Source organism: Xiphophorus couchianus, chromosome 11 (genome assembly GCF_001444195.1).
Source record: "Xiphophorus couchianus chromosome 11, X_couchianus-1.0, whole genome shotgun sequence".
NCBI classification, from domain to species: Eukaryota; Metazoa; Chordata; class Actinopteri; order Cyprinodontiformes; family Poeciliidae; genus Xiphophorus; species Xiphophorus couchianus.
The window spans coordinates 16,759,674-16,779,945 of record NC_040238.1 but is presented as its reverse complement, the minus strand read 5'-3'; the positions used below and the strand labels follow the sequence as shown (position 1 = coordinate 16,779,945).

The following is a 20,272-nucleotide window of genomic DNA, read 5'->3' as shown; positions in this document are numbered from 1 at the left end:
CTGTCAAATGTGATTATTTTTTAAGATAAAAAAAAAAGCGTATACACCTGTAAATAAACAAGTTCCACCGACCTATTTTTGGCTTTCCTTGCCATATTAGAGGATGTCACGGATGTTTTACTTTTTTTCTCCCAACCTAGATAAAAAATATCTTAGAGTGTGAATGAGAGTAAACCTGAAATGTCTGTAAAAACCATGTCCTGATACCTGTAACAATCAGATTAGATTGGTATTGATAGGTAACTTTTTCTCAACAAGTTATAATCTGCCCTTACCTGAGAAGATCCTGCATTATCGTCCCTGCTGCTGGCCTCTGGTTGTATGGCCTCACTTTGCTCTTTCTGTTGTGACAATAAAAAATTATTTTAAAGCACAAATTCTGCACAGAAATTAAGGAGAGCTGGGTTTATTCATGGCATTAAATATCCAATAAAGGATGTAACTTAGGCAGAGGAGGGTAGCGTAGCTAGACTGTATTTACGAATAACACTACTTAACTTATTGCTACTAAAAGAAAAATTTAGCTTTCCAAAAAATTGAAAAAAGCTACTTAAGCACCGAGTAACTTATCATAAAATCTAATTTAATATTTTAAAATGTCATCAATCAAAATACCGAGTTATGTTGAAATTCCGGCATTTCAATGACTAAAATAGAATAAAAAGCAGCAAATAAATACAAAATAACACATTCAGGTAGAAAAAACATTTTTTCTAATCCATTTTTTTCAACATTTAACAAAATTAATTCTTGCAATAGTTACTGTTTATACATTGGAACAAAGTATGTAAAGTAGGTCTCCAAATGGCACAACAGGCTCAGCAGAAAGAAAATCACTTTAGAACAGCAAAGCTGGTGTAGAAACAAGAGGTCTGTGTCTCATACATTTTGGGATGAAATGTTTCTTCTTTCTTAATTGAAGTTACTTGCATTGGATAGAGTATCCTGAAATTGTACCCAAGAATAGTGCTAGTTCATAATATTAATAAAGAAACAAAACATGCTTCATCAAGCGAGGTAAAGATAATTTCTGCTCATCCTAGGACCAATGTTGTCACTCTACGCAGCTATTTGTTGGGAGTAAACACACGCTGAAGAAATTTGTTAAGCGGTATTCATTTTTTAAACTTTGCAATTCTTTACTGAATGCCAATGTTATGTACGGAGAGGACACATAACCCCAAATATTTTCCTACCTGAGAGATTTTAACAGACAACATTGTGGTTGCCTCGATGGTCTGACTGTTAACTCTGCCGTGACATATTCTGAACTGCAATTAGCTTAAGCACTCGGTAGACTCTGGCTAACAGTTAGCATTGAAGATGCTAATGTTAGCATCTGCTTTGTAGCTTTCTGTCAAAGCTAAATAACTCCAGTTGTGTACTTCCCCTAACATTACCACAAGGTAGGACGGACTTACAGGTAGCACAGATAAACAGAACACCTGTTCCTCATTGAAAGTCGTTCTTCATTATAAGGGGCGGGGCTACAAACACAACAACGCAACGAGAAACTCAGAGCTGCTTAGATCTCACTCTCAGTGAAAGCGCTCTGCTTTTGGCGGAACGTTATGACGTAGCAGCCTTGCGGCCAATCACATGCGGGCATATGGGATCATACAATTATGAGAAAACAGAGCGGGGGACAGACGACAATCGGATGGTGAGGAGGAAAGTGTGTTGCAAAAACACTTAAACATAACTGACACCTGTAAGAGGAGCAGCACCTGAAGATTATATAATAATAAAATATTATTTTGGGTCGGTTCCGCAGATTTGCTTGCAGCGTGTTGTTTATTTGTTTTTGTTAAAAATTAAAATTTGGATTAAAATAGGCCCTATTATACAAAAGTAAGAATGTCTGCTTTCATAACAGAACAAATACTTGCAATTAATCAAATAAAACGTTATAAATCAAATATAGAGAACATAAGAAACATTCCTATTTGCAAAATTTTGCTAAAATATGGGGCTGCAGATGATAATAAATTAAGAGCCATTTGGGAGCCAAACCAACAGGCTCTTCCCATCACTATGTGTCCCATATGGATTTTGCTCAGGCTGGATGCCTGGTCCAGTCCTTGAGATCAAACACCCAGCAAATTTTAGAGGCCTGGTGACAAACCATTGATTTTATTCAGATGTGTTGGAGAAGGGATGCATCTAAAAATCTAAAATCACCTAATAAGATTCGCAGATAGATCACATGTCCTAATGTTTTTCTTCTAATTTCTTGTTTTCAAAAGAGAAGTGTTTGTTGTGTTTATATTAACTTTGATGGAACTTAAATACATAATCTATGTTGAAGCATCATAGAGTTCTGTATAAGTCTAACCAGGTGGACCAAGCACAATTGAGTCATTTTAAGATGCAACGACATGACAGCATACAAACATTTGATGACGTGGTAATTTGGGGAGACTGGAAAATCCCCTGGAATATTATCCAAAATGTATGTACAAGATTTGACTGAAATTGTCCACAGAAGATGTGGCAGTTTCAAGTGGAGCATTTTGAGTGTCCAATTTCCTGTATTGCGGCTATTAGATGATCTGAAGTCATTACCATCATTAATATCATTATTTATGAGTTGCCAGCTCCAGCGCCTAATAATTCACCGTATGCAGGATACATGATTGAAACTCTTGCTTGAGCTATATTCCCACCACAATAGAGCTTGATATCTTCTTTTAAATCTTGAGCCAAAATGAATCAGAGGAAGATAATGATTAGCAAGGCAAAGACTGATTACACTCCTGCCTTGCTGTAACCCTGTATTAATCATAATAATTTCCCTCAACCTGACACCTCAAGTGAGGCTACACTGTTTGCTTTGATACCATCAGGCTGTCATCAAAATTATATTAACTTGACGGTGGCTTCCTGTTTGATACCAGGACACAGACGGTTTGATTTGCATTGCCACCCTCAGAAAGGCTTCGCAACCCACACTAAGGTTGTTTTTCTTCTTTATCGAGCTTAGCATGGCTAAAATATCTATGAAGAGAGACATTTCTCAACACCAGAAATGATAAATCTAGCTATACAATTAGAAGCACAAGTACTCAAGTGTGTGCAATCAACGGTAAAAGATTCATGTGTTAATTATGCTAATTAAAGGTCAGCAAGTACAACTGGGAAAATATTTACAGCAAAAAGCAGCGAGCATGTGTGGTCCACGTTTATGTAGCTGGAGCTACATACCCTTCTATAGCTTTGTCTCTATTAACCTCAAATGCCATCTTGTTGGTTTTATCTAACACATACACACACAGTTACGTTACCCTCCTCTGCCTTTAAAGGATCAGAGTTTTTTTTTGTTGTTGTTGTTGCTGTAGGTGTCAGTGATGAGTCACACTAGCAAATTACTGCATTTCAAACAGCTTTCAGATTACTTCCCTTCCAGTCGGGTGGTGCACTGATAACCGATAACAGTTTTCACTTCAACAAGGAGTTTTGGAGGACTCATCTGTCCTTCTGTTTGTCTGCCTTAAGGTAAATCTCTAGTGGAGCCTTAACCAGCATTTGGCCTATACCACAGTAAAAACACTCAAATGCAGAAGCAAAAGAACTGAAGAAAATAGCCATTGTTTCTACAAAAGAGTTAGAAATTCGTTAATTACGAGTTCTTTTATTACACGATATTGTATTTACCTTGCAGCTGCTGGTGTAAAATCAATCCACTTACGTAGGAAAATGGTTAAGAAAAAGCCTATTAGGTTACTATTCATAGAAAGGCGCCATTAAGCCGATTCTGAAAGTTCATGTTTTTTGCCTTAAAGGTGCTGCTTAAGATGTGTTCGTGTCTTCCATTTATCGGATCTTCGTCAAACATTTGATTAAAAAAGCTTAAAATAACTGTAATCAAGCAGTCTGTTGTCATGATTGTGGACCGTGGAATGTGTTGGGTATGTTTCTGTGACTTTTTCCAATGCTTGCATCAGTGGGCAGTCAGTATTCACACCTAATACCTCATCAGGTGTCTGCTGAACGACCATTCATTGTCTGATGATCAACCTATCCAGGCTATTCCCATGATAAAGAATAACTTCCTTAGACAAAACTCACCATGTATGTCCTCAATGCTTCCCAGGTCCTAACAGCTAGGACTGAGATGAATTAGAGATGTACCTCCATGAGATGACACATTTCTTGAGTCACTTTTTTCTTTGTGAGATATTACCTGGATACTCACCTGCCTCCATTATCTTCTGCTGCAAACCAGGTTTCCTCTTCCTGTCTGGTAAATGGCTTGTACTTGTGTAGCTCTTTATCAAGACCAGAGGAACCCAAAGCGCTTCACACTACATTCAGTCATTCACCGATGACTGAATGTGTACGATTCACGAACACATTCACATGCTGAGCCCCTGGGCAAGCTACTATTCAGTAAAGGAAACATCCAGTGAGGAGTAGCTATAAGGTCAAATCTGACCATCAGAAGCCAAGGAAGGATGGATTTGAGATGATCGGAATGCAACAGTCGGTAAAATAACCAGCTGTGTTTTATTTTATGAAACTCAAAATTTCAAAGTCAGAAATCCAAATTCAAGGGGTACTTTTTCAACTGTGCTTTATTTGTTGCATTTCTTATATTTTAGAAAATTAATGTATTATTAATAAGGTTAGTATTTAGGTTGTAAAGTACACATACTAGTTTTCTAAGTTGCTCCATTTTATAGAAATTACCCCCCAAAGTCCCAGTATCACAGGTTTGTGAACGACTCTTCTCTTGCATGCTGAAGGGTTAAAAAAAGTTCAATCTACTTCAGTTAATTTTTTATTATTATTTTGGTTGCAAGCTTAGCTGATAAAACTATCATCTTTGCTTGTGCAAATTGAAATTACAGAAATAAAATTACTTAATGGCAAACCTACCAAAATTAGTAGGTTTACCAGTTTTTCTGAAAAAAAAAAGGTTGTTGGGCAAGGATGAAATGGTTTTCAGTCATATGAAAATTTGTGCATTTCGTTAAGCTGCAGAGGAAACAATTTTCTTCTGTAAAATTGCCATCTAAATTTTCTCTCTATATATACGTATCCTATCCCAAGTATAAGGAGCTTGACACTTCAACACTTGAATAAGAAGCCAACATTTGCTCTGATGGCTGATGATGAGCACTAGTGCCGTGGCTGAAATATGATTAAATATCATTTAAATGTTTACATCTGTCAATGCCATGAATTTTAATGACTTATCATTTGAACAATATTATTGTCATATGATTTTGATTGCATTTCCTATTTAATGGAAATTTGAGATGCACCAATTTTATTCGACCTGCTTATTCAAATTTTTATTGGTTCTCATTTCATTTCTCTGTACATGGTCTAAATTAAATTAAAGTAAATATGAGAATTCAGCATTTTTATTCATTATTTATCGCCATAATTCCTCAACAGTGAACTACCAAGAAAATTAAAGTGAGTATGTGGGTACATAATGTCTTATTTACACTAATGAAGTAGGCACAGTGTCACAATCATTACTTTCACACAACACAGATCTACCACACAAGAAAATAAATCAGTGAAAAAATGTCAAAGACAATTTCTCTGAAATTCTTTAAAAGTTTTTTTGTATAACTGAATAATTGAAGCTGTGCACATGTGCTCAACTTATTAGAAATTGCAGGTGTTGATTCACTTTGGTTTCTTGCAGCAAAGGTGTACGCAACTGTTGTTTTTCTGCCACAATAAATGTTTCCCATCTTTGGCTGGCTCTGTGCCATGAACTCAAACGATATGGATGCAAACTAGTATTCTAATAAAGCCACTTGCTGCGTTCTGCTGTTTTACATGGCAGCATTTGGCTGGAGGACAAGTCTCTTTCCACAAGGCCTTGCACTACTCTGTTGGCGTGTGTGTGTGTGTGTGTGTGTGTGTGTGTGTTCGCCTGGGTTGGCTCAGTTCTCTTGCAGCCGTGTGTTTGCTGATGCATGTGCCAGGTGTCTACAGGGGACAGAGGAAGAGATTGATGGTGAGCACTGCTGTTGCACGCCCTGTTATGAGTCGCCTCATCAACCTCAAATTCATTGCCTGCTCCTGGCCTTCGACACCATTCATCACTGACACCACCACTTTCTCAAAGGTTGCGATGCACATTTTAACAGCTAATAATCAAAGGAGGTAAATAATTTCTGAGTAGCAGACATTGAGAGTGCGGGACAACAATTGCCAGGAATGTGCACACATTTTTTCAAGCAGGATCCACTTTCAGAGGCACCACGGACTCCGGTCATAAGTCTTTTTATGGGTCTAAAAGCTGTTTGGCCATCACTGGCAGCTCTACGCATCATTTATACTAGCTTATAGATCCAAATATTACTTTTAACACCATATTCATCATGAGGTAGATGTGCTAACCTGCCACAGAAAACTTACAAAGTGGTGATGTTCATTTAGAGGGTGATGCAGTGTGAGCAGCAGGGCATTATTCTTTGATGTGCCGGTTAAAGATTTACGGAGCTGATGGGAATGGAAGGCGTATTTTTGCCACCTTCAAGCTCCTTCTTTCTTTCTTTTCAAAGATTTATTATTTTCTCTTACAATAAAAATGCAGAATCATATTTTTTTTCAAGTGGAAAGCTATATGTCACTGTGTTTTATGGCAAGTACTTACCCTTTTTTTGTATTCTATTTTTCTTTTTTCTCTTCCTGTTTCATTTTAAAGTTGTATTTGAGTATTTCTGCTCATCCAACACACGTCCCCAGTTGTTCCAGATCTCTGACCAAGTCTAAGAATCAGATTTGGAGCTTCAAACAACGTTTGAAAAGGCTTGCAACTGAAATTGTTGACAGATGATCTCAATCTACGTTTTAGTTGTAATTCACCAGAAAACCAAAAGTTAGGTTTACAAAACCCAATCCTGCTCTTTGTTTAATAAACAAACACAAACAACAACTCCAAGAGTGACCAGAGCACCATGAGGTTGAAATGTCGTCTGGTGATGCAGTGCTGCCTCCTTTAACAATTGACTCACATACCAATGTTAGAACGAGAGTGAATCAGATTCACAAAAATAGGCCAAAAACATTTATACATTCCTTCTCACAAAAAAAAATAAAGGTTGTCATATCAGATTTTTTTTTTAGGTTATATTGCACTGCATGCAGTAATTTCAAACTTTTGAAAAAGCGTGTTGCTATCATGGAAAAAGAGAGAAAAAAAACTTGACTGTAACTCTGTTGCAGATTATAGTGTGGGCGCCAGAGTCTCTCGCATCATCAAGTCCCTGCAATGCATTGTGTTGTAGGAACCTTATGGTGCAATTACTTCCCTCCTCTGACAAAGTGGCGTGGGCGGAAATAGCTTCTGTTAATCATGAGCTCTATTTTATCACTTCCAGGTAGAAACCGTTCACAGGGCTGAGCGAGGAGCTGCATTAGCGCGCTTGCTCAGAGATCCCCCCGCTTGTATTACCGTAATTGTGGCCAGAATTGTGTCGGCATTCATTTTTCCCTATCTCCCGGTGATAAAGCATGTCGATTTTTCACCTTACCTCACAACCCTGCTGCCTTGCTCCGTCCAATACCAGGACGGTGAAAGAAAACCTTAATTAAATTAAACAAAAGACCATCTATATGTAGCCATTGTCTTGTGTTAGCAGCTTGCACATGGAACCATCGGCGACATCTCCTCCTGTGGTTCACTTGTTTGAAATGTACATGACTGCATGAGAGGGAATGCATGTTTGAGCATGCTGTTTAAGAGATAAGAGAGCACAACAACAAAGGGAGAGATGGAACCATTACTGTGAGGCATCTGTGTGTTCTCCAGTGCATGTATTCCATTAAATGCAGCCATGGTGCATCAGTGTTAAACTGTGTGAGTGGCCGAGCAGGCGGGGGAGCGTGAGTCAGTGCGGGGGTGCGGACATGGAGTGAGGGTAAGGGGCCAACTAATGCTGAGTGGCAGTTGATAATACCAGACCGTTATATCAGCATCTGCCCTCCAGCTTCATACTTACCTCTGTGAGCCTGCTGCCGCCATCAAGCATTTCAACTAAGATGAACATACGCTCACACAAACATGTCTGCCATGCAAACACACTGAGTAACACTGCATTCTGCAGCAAACAATCACTTGTGCAGAATCTAATCAAACGGAGGTTATGCGCTGCCTCAAGGCATTATTACAAATTGCTTCTCCTTTTGATGTGTTTCTTTCATCCATGGACTCAGACCCCATATTGTAATGCAGAAAATAAGTGACACTCTTCTTCTGAGCCAAAATAAAACCCTGGTTTAGTCTTCAGGTAAAAAAAAAAAAAAAGAAAAGCCATTTCCTACCTAATTCTGCAAATGGATTCTAACACTAGAATGTATGTACGTGCACCACAAAGACCGGAGATGTTAATCCTGATTGCTTTTTAACATTTAAACGGGTCTTCTCAGAACCTTTCTGTCACACCTGTGAAATATAAAACCACCTGACATGATATTTTAGTAGCATTGATTCAGAAATACCAAAATTAAATTTTTAACTCTCCACAAATTTTTTAAGCAATCATGGAGATATCTAAAGAGGGGTATGTCAGGATCCTGACACTGGGCTGTGCTTGTGTGTGGGAGGTCATTCCTTAATGGAAGATCTTTTCTGGAGGTTGTGGTCAACCTGCTGCAATCTCTACACCTGTCTGCAATTATCCCTTAGTTAGCAGAGGCTTTTAAGAAGCTGTTGGATGGCACCTGAAGATCAGGCATGCTTTCTCGCTAGTTGTTTATTCCTTGTGTTCTTTGTTGGTTTACCTCCTGCTGTGGCTTGCACGCCATCCTGTATCCAATCTATTGCTTTATCTAGTTCTTCTCCAGGCATCCATTTACTCCTCTTCATCAACAACAACAATCTATCCCAGATGACCTTCCACCATCTGGATCCTTCCTTCCTCTCAACATCCACCTTCCACAACTGGACCATAAGGTGTCATTATTCTTCCTCACTTCAAATTTATTCAAAGCATATTAAGCCTTTTCTAATCACATCACTCTTCCTCCTGACGTCACCAAGAACCACAAGCCCAAGTCTTTCATCATTGTACGTTTTCATACACTTACTATAAATAAAGCAGATTCCTGGCGTTTAATTTTGTAAATGATAAGAATGACAGTGGCACAAGCAGAATTGTTGCTGCACAAACCAGCACAAACATTTAATATCAATTTTGTTTAACTGGGAAAAGGTTGGGGTGGCTGGTAGCTTCACTTAGGCCATTCATTTAGTGCACAGTTAAAAGTTCTTAATTGTTCACCATTATTAACCAGCCATGTGGTATCTTATGATTTGCGGCTTGTGATACACCACACAGTCCATTCATCGACTTATCAGTGCACGGTTTTGGGAAGGAGGAAAAGGAAAATTGGTACCTACTGTATCTTTGTGAGCAGTAGGCAAGAGGAGGGGCACATCCTGGACAGTCACCAAACCACTGCAGAGTGACGCAGAAATACACAGAACAACCATGCATGCAGGCACTCATAACCGAGGACAATTTACAGTAACCAGTTAATCTTACTGCCATGTTTATTTGACTGTTGAATCAAATCAAAGTACCTGGAGATACTTCATGGGGAGAGCATGCAAACCCCATGCAGAAAAATCCCAGGAGCTTCTTTCTGCAAGGCAACGGCGCTACCAACTGCACCACCGTGCAGCTTGTTAGAATAGAATAGAATAGAATAGAATAGAATAGAATTGAATTCAACTTTATTGTCATTGCACTGTCACAAGTACAAGCAACGAGATGTAGTTTGCATTTATCCAGAAGTGCTCTACGAGATATAAATATTTATTTACGGATGTACAAGACTATGTATGTATGGACTATAAGGGGTTATAGCAAGAGATATAGATATTGTGTATAAATATAAATATAAATATGGGAGCTTTATGCACGGATTATACAGATTATACAGAATATACAAGAATGTTAGGAAATGGATTATATATGTATATAATATAATACAAGATAAATAATGGCAGATAAGATTTACAGATTGTATGTGTGTGTGAAGAAAACAGTCCGTGATGCATGTTGTTGCATGAATTATCAGATGTCAAATATTTTCTTTCTTTGAAATGTATTAATTTGCATGAATGAGAAATTCATCAACTCTTTGCTTCAGGACGTTTTAAGCAATATAGGGAAAACGTGCCTTTTCATGTCCCATAGTTTTGATATTAAGGTTGTGATTAGCATTCTACAGTATTTTACTTAAAATTCGTTTTAGTTTAATGAAGCCTAATTATACAAAAAGACTGCACTAAAATGGATGCACTAAATAAATGCACATTTTGTTTTATAATCCCAAATGCTTCTCCACTTCCTGATTGGCTCTTATTTCCCTAACAAGGTAAAACGTGTTAAGACTCTAATCGGTACACACAGCAGTTGCTTAAGAAACCAGGCTTCATATGATTGACATGTTTGTCAAATATAAATTTAACCATGGAACACCGGTGATAACTCAGAATCCCTGTTTATGATTACCTGAACACACAGCGGAATATAAGCCCATCCATAAACACGGAGGCTCTCAGCCAGAAGCGAAACGCCCAGATGCAGTGAGAAATAAACTCTTTGAGGGCTGACAGCTGAATCTCGTTGCACACAAGGCCGAAGCAGGGGTTTGACATTGACAAATGAAATGTATGGAAATGAGTTTGGCTTTAATGTTGTGACTAAGCTTGTTTCTACATAATGCACAAAGATGCCAGTAATGACAGCCCAGTGTCTTACTTTATCTGCGGGAAAGCCAAATGACAGGAATAAGTGTACTTTTTGTGCCCTTGAGCCATGATGCACAAAAATGTACCATTATGGCAGACCTTGGGAACGACTAGCTGATGGGGGAAGTGGAATGCGCTTTTTATTTTGTGATAAATGGAGCAGAAACGGGGCCTTAAAAACACAGGTAAAAACCATGTGTGGGTAATGAAAGTCTCCCTGTGTGACCAGTAATTGTTTACTCCAGGAAACCTTCTGATTCTTGCTTTGATGTTTCAGGCAGAATGTGAGAGATTTAAACCCTTTCAGTGCTCCTATGCCAGCTGTGAACTGCTTCTCCACAGCAAATGCTGCAGTTTCTTTTTTTTTTTTTTTTCCAATGCCTTGGTACTGACAACGATCGAGTCACAGCCAAAGTGCACAAAACTACACTTTTAGAGAAGCTTTCAGCTAACGGCACAGTGTAGACGTCCAAAATGTCACACTTAGAAGATGCATAAATCGCAATGACATTTTAAGTCATAAGTGAATGTAGGATGTATTATGAATTAAGATCCTGTAAAATATCCCTGACCTTTCTTCTGTGTTCCTTTGTCTTTGTGATGCTGCTTCACAAGTATTCCTTAACAAACCTGTGAAGTCTTCACAGAACAGTTGGATTACTGAGAAAACCTTTCACTCTGGTGGATTTGGTTAAATAGATGAAGGCAGTTGTTTAAAGTGGATTTTACTTAGGAGTGTCAGAGTAAAATATACTGTATACAAATGCATTACTTTTCACATTTTCATCAATAAGAAAACATAAATCATGTATATATTTCAGTTCTTCAAAGTGTACACTTCCCTCCCAAAGTGAATGTTTGATTAATTAAGTAAATGAAAACAAGATAATGCTAACATTTAGCAACTAGATCCATTACAACTTTAGTTAAGTAACAAATTTCTTTTTATTAGTAATAAATTAATTAATTACTGCAAGCTTTTCGGGTGTTGGAATCCTTTCCAATTAAATTTGTGGCTCTAGTTGTGTGTAGTCATAAACGATGGTAAATCTGGATTACCTGAAGTAAAGTCCATTTGTCCCTTCTGGACAGACAGATTAATCTCAAACAACACCGCACATTGTATGAAAATTTTTTTGAACTTTCCTTTTGTTCAAGAGAACGTTGGATGTAACTTACCAGTCAGTTTTTTAAAATCTTTGGGTATCCGCTAGAACGTCGAAAATAAAAGCAGATTTAATTTTTCACCATCACACTGACTCATATCACACACCAAATCAATCCTATTAGAATTATAGAATCATTCTGGATGTTCCTGGCACAAAACCAAATAAAACCTACATAGCAAAGATTATAATGAGTAATTAGTAATGAGGCTAAATAAGCTTTGAAACTAACAAAAACCGATATTTGGTATGGGTTTAAACAGCCAGTTCAAAATGCAATACAACAGGAAAAATAGAACAATAATTTAATAAAATAATGTTTCAATAATAATTTGCTAAATTAGAAATCGGTAACAGTATGTGCAGCTGATTCTTAATGTGGGCTACACAACGTTGTAGTTGGTAGAACAGGCATTTATCTAAAATTATGTCCTGGGTCCAAGAGGATAATCTCAGTTTTTATTCTCATTCCAGTGCAAAATTGGATGCCAATAATTATTCACAAGTTATTGAGAAACTTGTGAATCAGTTTCTCAATAACTTTCTCAACTTATTGAGAAAGTAGAGATAGTTGTTAAAAGCTGAAACTTATAACAAATAATAAGTTTCAGCAAACGTATAATTTGCTGAAAGAATTTTTTCAGCATTTTTTTATTTATTGTTGTTTTGCTGAAAATTGCCATTGTCTAAGTGGAGCCTTAATCTTGGACTATGTTAAAGTTATTTGAATTATATAATTTTTCACACGTTATTGAGAAACTTGTGAATAATTATTGACAAAGGAAAGACCCTCAGTGGTATTGCAGCCATCAAGCCACAGTTGACAGACTATTTGCACTTTTAATCTTTTTGGGATCTGCTCTGTTTATATGTCAAAATACAAACTTCAATTCTAAACCTCAACTTATAAATGTATCAGGGTTGTGGAGGATTTTAAGGCTAACTGCAATAACGGATTTTTTTTTTTATACCCCTGTCCTGACTGATACATTTGTACAGAGAGGTACCTCTCTGAAAATTATGATTGCAGCTAAATAAAACGCAAATGAGCAACAGCACCTACAGAACTAACCCTGCCTGGCAAGTGGAGGAATTAATACCATTCTGAATATCACATATTCTAGCATAATCCTCATATAAACCTAACAAATGAAGTGCTTACACAGTCAGGGCGGTGATGCAGCCAGAGATGACCACCACAGACTAACAACCAGGCTGCAAGAGAAATGAGTCCGCACCACTTTAAGTGTCGGAAGCGTCAGATTGCAAGTTGTTGACGAATCTCTCCACCAAATGACCCTAAATTATAAAAAAAAAAAAAAAAACACACAGGTTGCGCCGGTGTGTGTGTGTGTTTTTAAAAAAAATCTTTCCCCGTCTCCTGGAACTTAATCAAGCCGGGGCAAAGGCAGGAGGACGCAGCCCGCTAATCTCCGAGCGTGCGAGGGGGAAGAACAGCCCCGCAGCAGCTTCATCGCTACAATTTCTCCTTTTCATTCAGGAAAGTACTATTTCATTCATGCCATTTCCGTTCATTCATCAGCTCGGGCCAGCCTAGACTCACACTGCTATCTCCCCACCAACATTCTTATCAATGGGAGTGACGTCAGCAGCGCCTGCAGCTGGGGGTTGAGGGGGGAGGGAGGGAAGCGTCACGTGGTCCAGCGAGGGGTATATACGATAAAGTTGCGCTGACCGTGGTGCTGAAAACATTCATCCAATTGTACACCAGCGCCAGTGCCGCTGCGATATAAACACACCGTCAAAGCTAAACAAAGAATCCTTGACTGAGATTTTTATTTTTTTATTTTTTTGTCTTGATGTTGGTCACAGGCTGAATAGAGAAGGAGGGAAAAGTGACATTCTCTCAGGTGATCCACTATTTATGATAATAATCTTGGCTTTTCCAGTGCTTTGTGAGTTTCCCCGCTTCCCCACCCCCCAGTGGGACTCCAGGTAAGTGAAGCGAAGTGTCATCTTTTATCTAAGGCAAGGCGATCTGACCGGAAAAAAAAAATCACAACTGGGTTTTTTTTCTTCTTTTCTCAAAAGTAAAAAAAAAAAAAAATGTTAAAAAAGTTTAAAAAATATATAGATTTGTAAAATGAGAAACGAGGTACATTTCGCGCATGTGAAATCGTTCAAAATGTAACATAAATTTGGTAGAATTGTCTTTTTTTTGTTGTTGCTGAAATTCGCCATTGTCTAAGTGGAATCTTAATCTTGGACTATGTTAAAGTTATCTTAATTGTATAAATTAACTTTATTATTATTTAAAAAAGAGGTAGCTTTAAAATTATGAAAAAAATAGTACGTTTTTAGGAAAGCGACTGTTTTAATAATTTTGGTTTCTAAAACTAATCATTGTTTCCACAATGGAAACGAGATAGAAAAAAATGATGTATATTTTTGTTTCGAGGAGACAATTAAGGATTTAGCCCTCTATTGTGCGAGTGTAAATGGTTTTCAGTAAACATTTCTCCGCAGCAGCTCTTCAGACCTTTTTTGGCGTTGAAATTTCGCGAATATCACACGTGAACTAAATAGCAATGTTTGCATTTTCATTATAAATATTCATTTAAAAATCTAACTTTCAAGAGTTCTTAATTTCCGAATGAATCAATTTGAACCAAATATGTAAAGAGCTGCTGCTTTATTCAACTTTCATTGTTTCGTTTCGCCTCTTTTTCGTTGAATAAAAAACGGGAACGAATTGAAATGCGGGCAATGTTGCCCCCAAATGTTTGCGCTGGTCTGCATTCCGCCGCCGCGGCTGCCGCCACTGGAGGAAGATACTCGCATCATGAAAAGGACAAAAGCCACGTATCCTCCCTGGCCGCTCCTCTTTTTTTCGTCGCTCGCAGGAAAACGGAATCTTAATTTTTTTTTATTGACATCCCGCTTGTTTACAAATTGTGCCGACCACTCAGAGACCGCAGGATTAAACACCGCCAAGCGTCGCTCCAAGCTTTTACGCATGACTTGCCAGTGCTTGCCATCTTTAAAGCCAGCGTCGTGCGAAATCGCCTTGACGCACGGAAATTAACCAAAGTCACGACTAAAACAGAGTTTTGTTTTTGCACTTTAATTTAAAAGAAAGGGATGCTTGTCCGAATCTGGGTTGAGCTAGCTTGGCGCAAAAGGTGAGGCTTTTATTTTATTTATTTATTTTTTAATTGATTATATTTAAAAACAAGTAATCTCGTTTATTTACGTGCAAATAATGACCAGTGTGAGATAAATCTCGTACTGCATTATGCGATTGAGCAAGAGTTATTCCAAGTCTCTTAATCTGCACCGTGTGAAAAATAATAATCTGGTTCAGGCGGCGATTTGGCAAGCGCAAAAAAAAAAAAAGAAAAAAAAAAAAAAAAGGCCACGCTCGTCATGTGATGATTTAGGAGGCGAATCGAACAAATAAAAGGCCGATGAAGCTTCACCTTCACGTTTTCCATCGAGTCTCCTTTTAACTGCATGCTGGAAAATGCAGCTACATTTTCTTTTAGAAACTATAGTTTTTCCGTGTTAAACGCACCGGTTCTATGGATGGTCGAACCGCTTTTCTCCCTGAAATGTCTTTATAATAATAATAATAATTAATAATAATAATAATAATAAAAAACAGATTAAAAAATATCTTTTGCATGAAATAAACGTAAAATATCAGGTAGCAAAGTCTCCAAAGACATTAAATGGTACTTAACACATTATAATTGAGAATATTAAAGTGATTCCTATTGATCAGATGACCTTTCTATCCACTGAAATCCCTGCATCTAACACAGACCTACTCAAGTGTTTTCTCTCCTTCTTTCTCTGCCTCGTCTTCCTTCTTCTTCAGGTGCTTAATCTCCCTCCTGCCAGTCCTGCATGGTCATGACCTGTCATAACGCCCCTTCCACAGCTCGTCTCATCCTATTGGTCCTGCTCATTGTCACTCCACAGCTAGCCAGCTCCGCCCCGGCATGGGGCGAGCAAGGGGAGGGAGGGGTGCAGGGGCGCACACGGACAGACCACAAAGAGGACTCGTTGGGCCCCCTCCTCTCGCCGCCCCAGCCCCAGATTTTCCCTGGCACAGATGACGCGTTGCCAGACCGGGTTCATGGTCCAGGTCAAGATAGCCAATTAGATAAAGTGAGTGACCCTGAGCAGGTGCTTGCTGTTCTTTTGGAGTCCCTGGACCACCCAGGGGATGGCGAAATCCTCGCCAGCAGAAACAGAGACTGGGAAGAGGAGGATCAGAGTCAAAAGCCGCCCTCCGCTGAAGACGTGCAGGGTGGTGAGATAAGAGGAGCAGCACAGACAGAGGGGGAGAGGGGGAAGGAAGAGGACAATGAGAAGCAAGAGGCTGATAAGGCAATTGAAAAGGTAATTTTAGGCCATTTGGCAGCTGTTCAGGGGGATGAAATCCAGGAAAAGGAGAAAGAGGACGAGGAGGCTAAAACTACAAGATCAGGGGAGGATCAAAATGCAACTGAGGAAGAAAGGAACGACAAAGAAGATGAGCAAGAGGAGGGAAATAATTTAGAACAACTCATAGAAAAAGTCAAATCTGCATCCACAACAGAGGCAGAAGATCCCTCGTTGGAGCGCAAAATCCGAGGCTACTTCCAGAACATCGACTTGGGTCTGCAAGACAATGAGATCCTGCCTCCCCTGAAGGGCTACAAGGCGTACAACACTCAGCTCGCACAAGCCGGGAAGAAGCAGCACTGGCAGGACAACATGTCGCGCAACAGACCCATCAAGGGGGGGAACTTCATGGACGACTTCAATGACGGCGGCGAGGAGCTGGAGGAGGAGGTCGAGGAGGAGGAGGAGAGCCTCTCCCACATGCAAGAGGAGGCGAGGGCGCGCGCAGAGAAGCAGGAGGTTCTCCGGCAGCAGGAGGAGGCGGAGAGAGCCAGGGAGGAAGAGCAGAGGCTGGCGGACATCGCCTCCGACATGCTGCTGCAGTACATGGGCAGGAAGCAGCAGTCCTTCATGAAGCCGCGGCAGAAGAGCAGCAACACTGCCGAGGACAAGAGGTCAGAGGAGGTCCTCCCAGACGAGGACGACCTGGACCAGCAGATGATCGATAGGCTGATTGAGATCAGCAGCAAGCTCCACCTGCCCGCTGACGACGTAATCGAGATCATAAGTGACGTGGAGGAGAAAAAGAAGAAAAGGAAAGAATTGCAGCAGCAGCCGATCAACAGCAATCCGATCATTCCTCGCTTTAGGCCTCTGGTGCCTCCTCCTCTTGCCACTCCACCCATTTACCACTACACAGCCTCAAAAAATCCCAAGAAAGCTCCTTACAAGCACAATAAATCCAACAAGAAATGGCACAAGGACAAAGTCAAGTCATACAAGCAGGACTATTGGTATAAGCCTCAGAAGCAGCTTGACTACTGGTATAAACCCCAGAAACAGTTTTTAGCCTTCCCCTCCTATCCCTACTACCAAAAGCCATATCGAGCCTACTACCCAGTTTACTTCCCATATCCTAAAGAACAGTACTATGGCAAGTACTCCCCCTCCAGAGATCAGCCCTTCGGCCCCCAGGAACTTGATCTCCAGCCCCCGAGGCGCAGGCACAGGGGTGGGGGTAAGAACCGGGCCGGACAGGGCTGGAGGCAGCAGCCGCCCCCGCGTCTGCCTCTCACACCTTATATCTCTAACTATATCCTTCCTCACCCACGGACCTACCAGCCTCTGCCCCCTCCTAAACCGGTGGTCGCACCCAGGAGGGGCAGACGACCACAGTACTACTACCCACAGGTCACTCCTGGAGATGATTATGAGGAAGACGGGCTGGTGCCTCAGCTGGACAGTGAGGAAGAGCTGGAGAACTTTATTGAGAGGATCTACATGAAGCGCAGAATGTATTGAGGGACTCTTTTGGACACTGTCAGATCAGAGGGACCAAAGGAGGGCTAGATCTGAAGAAAATTAGCTGAGAGGAAAGTTATAACCGAGGTGAAATGAAAGGACTCAGAGGAGATACGTTTTGAGCCTGTGGTCATTTTAAAAAGTTGGGAAATGAATAAAAGTTAGATTTCTTTTGTTCTTCACTGTAACTTTGTTATGTTTTCAGTCAGGGAGAGAATGAAGAAGTTCCTCTTTGAACTCCCTGTAATCATGTTCAGCCTCTTGATGGGTTTACATTTTAAACCAGAACATACCGCAGTGTATGTCTGCCTCCATTCAGGTCAATCTCTGATGCTCTCTTGTATATTTCAGAGAATTATAGAGCAAGCAAACACACACACACACACTCACACACACACACACGCCCGCACGCGCACACACATGCAAACACACAGAGGCATGCATACATATGCACCTATGACACATTGACATGCACACCTTAAAAAAATATGTTTACAACCTCACTTTGTATCTTTTGTTGTATATTTATGTCACATTAAAAAGGAAAAGCAGCTCTACACCTTCTCGGCGATACAAAAAATGAAACTGGAACTGTTTATTTTTTTTCTGTTGTTGTCTTTGATGTGTTTAGATTTCTTTCTTATGCCAGATTGGATTAACTTTAAACAGCTTTAAACACTTTTCAGTTCAAATTTGATATTCAGATTATTTGCCTTACCAGTGCCGTGGTTCTATAAGGGAAATATCACATTGCATATGACTTTTATCACAAGTGATCCTGATGTAGAAACCCTGTGGACTCCTAAAGCACAAACTTAAACAGTAAACACTTCCAACGTGGTGGACCAGAGGTTTTTAACTATTTTGGGATCCAGTTTTATTTGGGTCAGCACACATCTGATATTTATCTATGCCTTAAATTTTTGTTATCATCTGAAGCCCTTTTACTTCTTATGTACTTTTTTGTTCCTTCACCATCTCTGGATTCCCTTATTTTTTGAAAAAAAAAAAAAAAAAAAAAGAGATACTTGAAATCACACTATGTGTTTTGCAGCCTTTTTATTGCAGATGTTTCCACCAAGAGGCTACAAGCATTTTGTTGATTTTTCATGAGATATTCAGTGAAAAGCTTCAGTCCAGGGAGTCAGGGATTGTGCGCAAGCTGTTAAATGCACGTCTTTCTACTTGCATCTTAAAAAATGAACAAAAAAAAAACAAAAAAAGAGGAAAAAAATAAAACAGTATGGAGAATACAAAAATGATTGTTTTCTCTGAGTAAACTGTGAACCTAAAAAAAAAAAAAATCAAAGGAAAGATGGCCACTGTATATGCACAGTGGAGCCATCTGTCTTGTAAAAGGAGAGTGTTGTTGTTGATGTCACCTTTAGCATTGTAAGATGTACAGTGTGAAATAAATATGCCCGTGCAATGTGTAAATAACAGCATGATGATTACTAGTTTTGCTATATGATAAAAAAATAAAAACAATTATTTTATTAAAGTTCAGTTTTTTAATGCCTTTTTGGAGAGTGCTGTATTGTATACATTCAGCAGCAAAAAAGAAAACGAAACCCAAGCGGGACAAAAAAAAAAAAAAAAAAAAAAGACGATGACAGTCAGCCGCAGCTTAGTGACAGCACAACTCATATATGTCACAACTGCATGAGGATGGAGACAAAGCAGAATCCTTTAGAGGGGTTTTGATATATTCGCAAATAATCAAGACCAAGAAAGCAGAATGAATGGGAATGAAAAGAAGAGGAAAAAAAAAATAAAGTATGGAAAAATTCAGAAGGAGGTGGGGTGGGCGAAGGGGGAAATGGTAACTGCAGTGATTGATGAGTCACATGATTGGTGGATGAGTCATCCATCTGTACACTTTACTGCGCAGGACCACACACACATGCAGATGCACTAACACATACACACGTGTGGACTAACGCGCGCACACACACATACACGCATTCTCTTTGAGCTGTATAGTAATTTAGCTGCTGGCATTCAAGATAAAGATTGAGTCATGTTCGCCTCAGCTTGAAGCCTGCCAGTCGGCCGGTGGAAAAAGGTGTTTGGCAGATGGGTTTTGCCATATCTTGTTTTCACACCTCCCCCTCACTCACATCACACACACAATATGTCCTCCCGGTGTAATTTCCTTGAAGTGCTCTTGGTTTGCTGCTTGATTGGCATCCAGACAAACTTTATGGATGCTGTCAGCGGAACAAACACTAACTGTGATTAGCAGCCTGTCAATATGGTGCACATCAGATGTTAGCCCTCCAGCTCACTCCGCATTTGGTTCGAAGATCGCCTCTCCCTAAATTCATCTTGGTTTGGTCGCACTATTCCAGAATGACCTCAGACTCGCAGCTTTGGTAAATAGATTATATTTCATGTCAGTGACTAACTCTAACTCTGTGTTTTATATGTTTACACATACAGCTAGTACAAAGTTGGATGGGATTGTTAGTAGAATTTGATTTGGGTCCCTTCTTCTTGTTAG

At 39.5% G+C, this 20,272-nt stretch overlaps 1 protein-coding gene across 3 annotated transcripts; it reads left to right on the top strand.

Moving 5' to 3' along the window:
* The first annotated feature begins 13,605 nt into the window (after nt 1-13,605).
* Nucleotides 13,606-19,290, top strand: LOC114153721 (protein Ycf2). 3 transcript variants are annotated; one of them, XM_028032436.1, is made up of 2 exons: nt 13,606-13,766; nt 15,737-19,290. In XM_028032436.1, exon 2 carries the CDS (start codon nt 15,766-15,768, stop codon nt 17,767-17,769), a length of 2,004 nt encoding a protein of 667 aa, XP_027888237.1. In that variant the 5' UTR covers nt 13,606-13,766; nt 15,737-15,765; the 3' UTR covers nt 17,770-19,290. The 3 variants fall into 3 exon arrangements, with proteins under 3 accessions (XP_027888237.1, XP_027888235.1, XP_027888236.1); XM_028032434.1 differs by having other exon boundaries at nt 13,606-13,851; XM_028032435.1 differs by lacking the exon at nt 13,606-13,766 and adding an exon at nt 14,240-15,038.
* The last annotated feature ends 982 nt before the right edge of the window (nt 19,291-20,272 follow it).

What these genes read in the sequence shown, in the direction of transcription:
- LOC114153721 (XM_028032436.1), top strand. Translation starts at nt 15,766, where the DNA reads ATGGTCATGACCTGTCATAACGCCCCTTCCACAGCTCGTCTCATCCTA.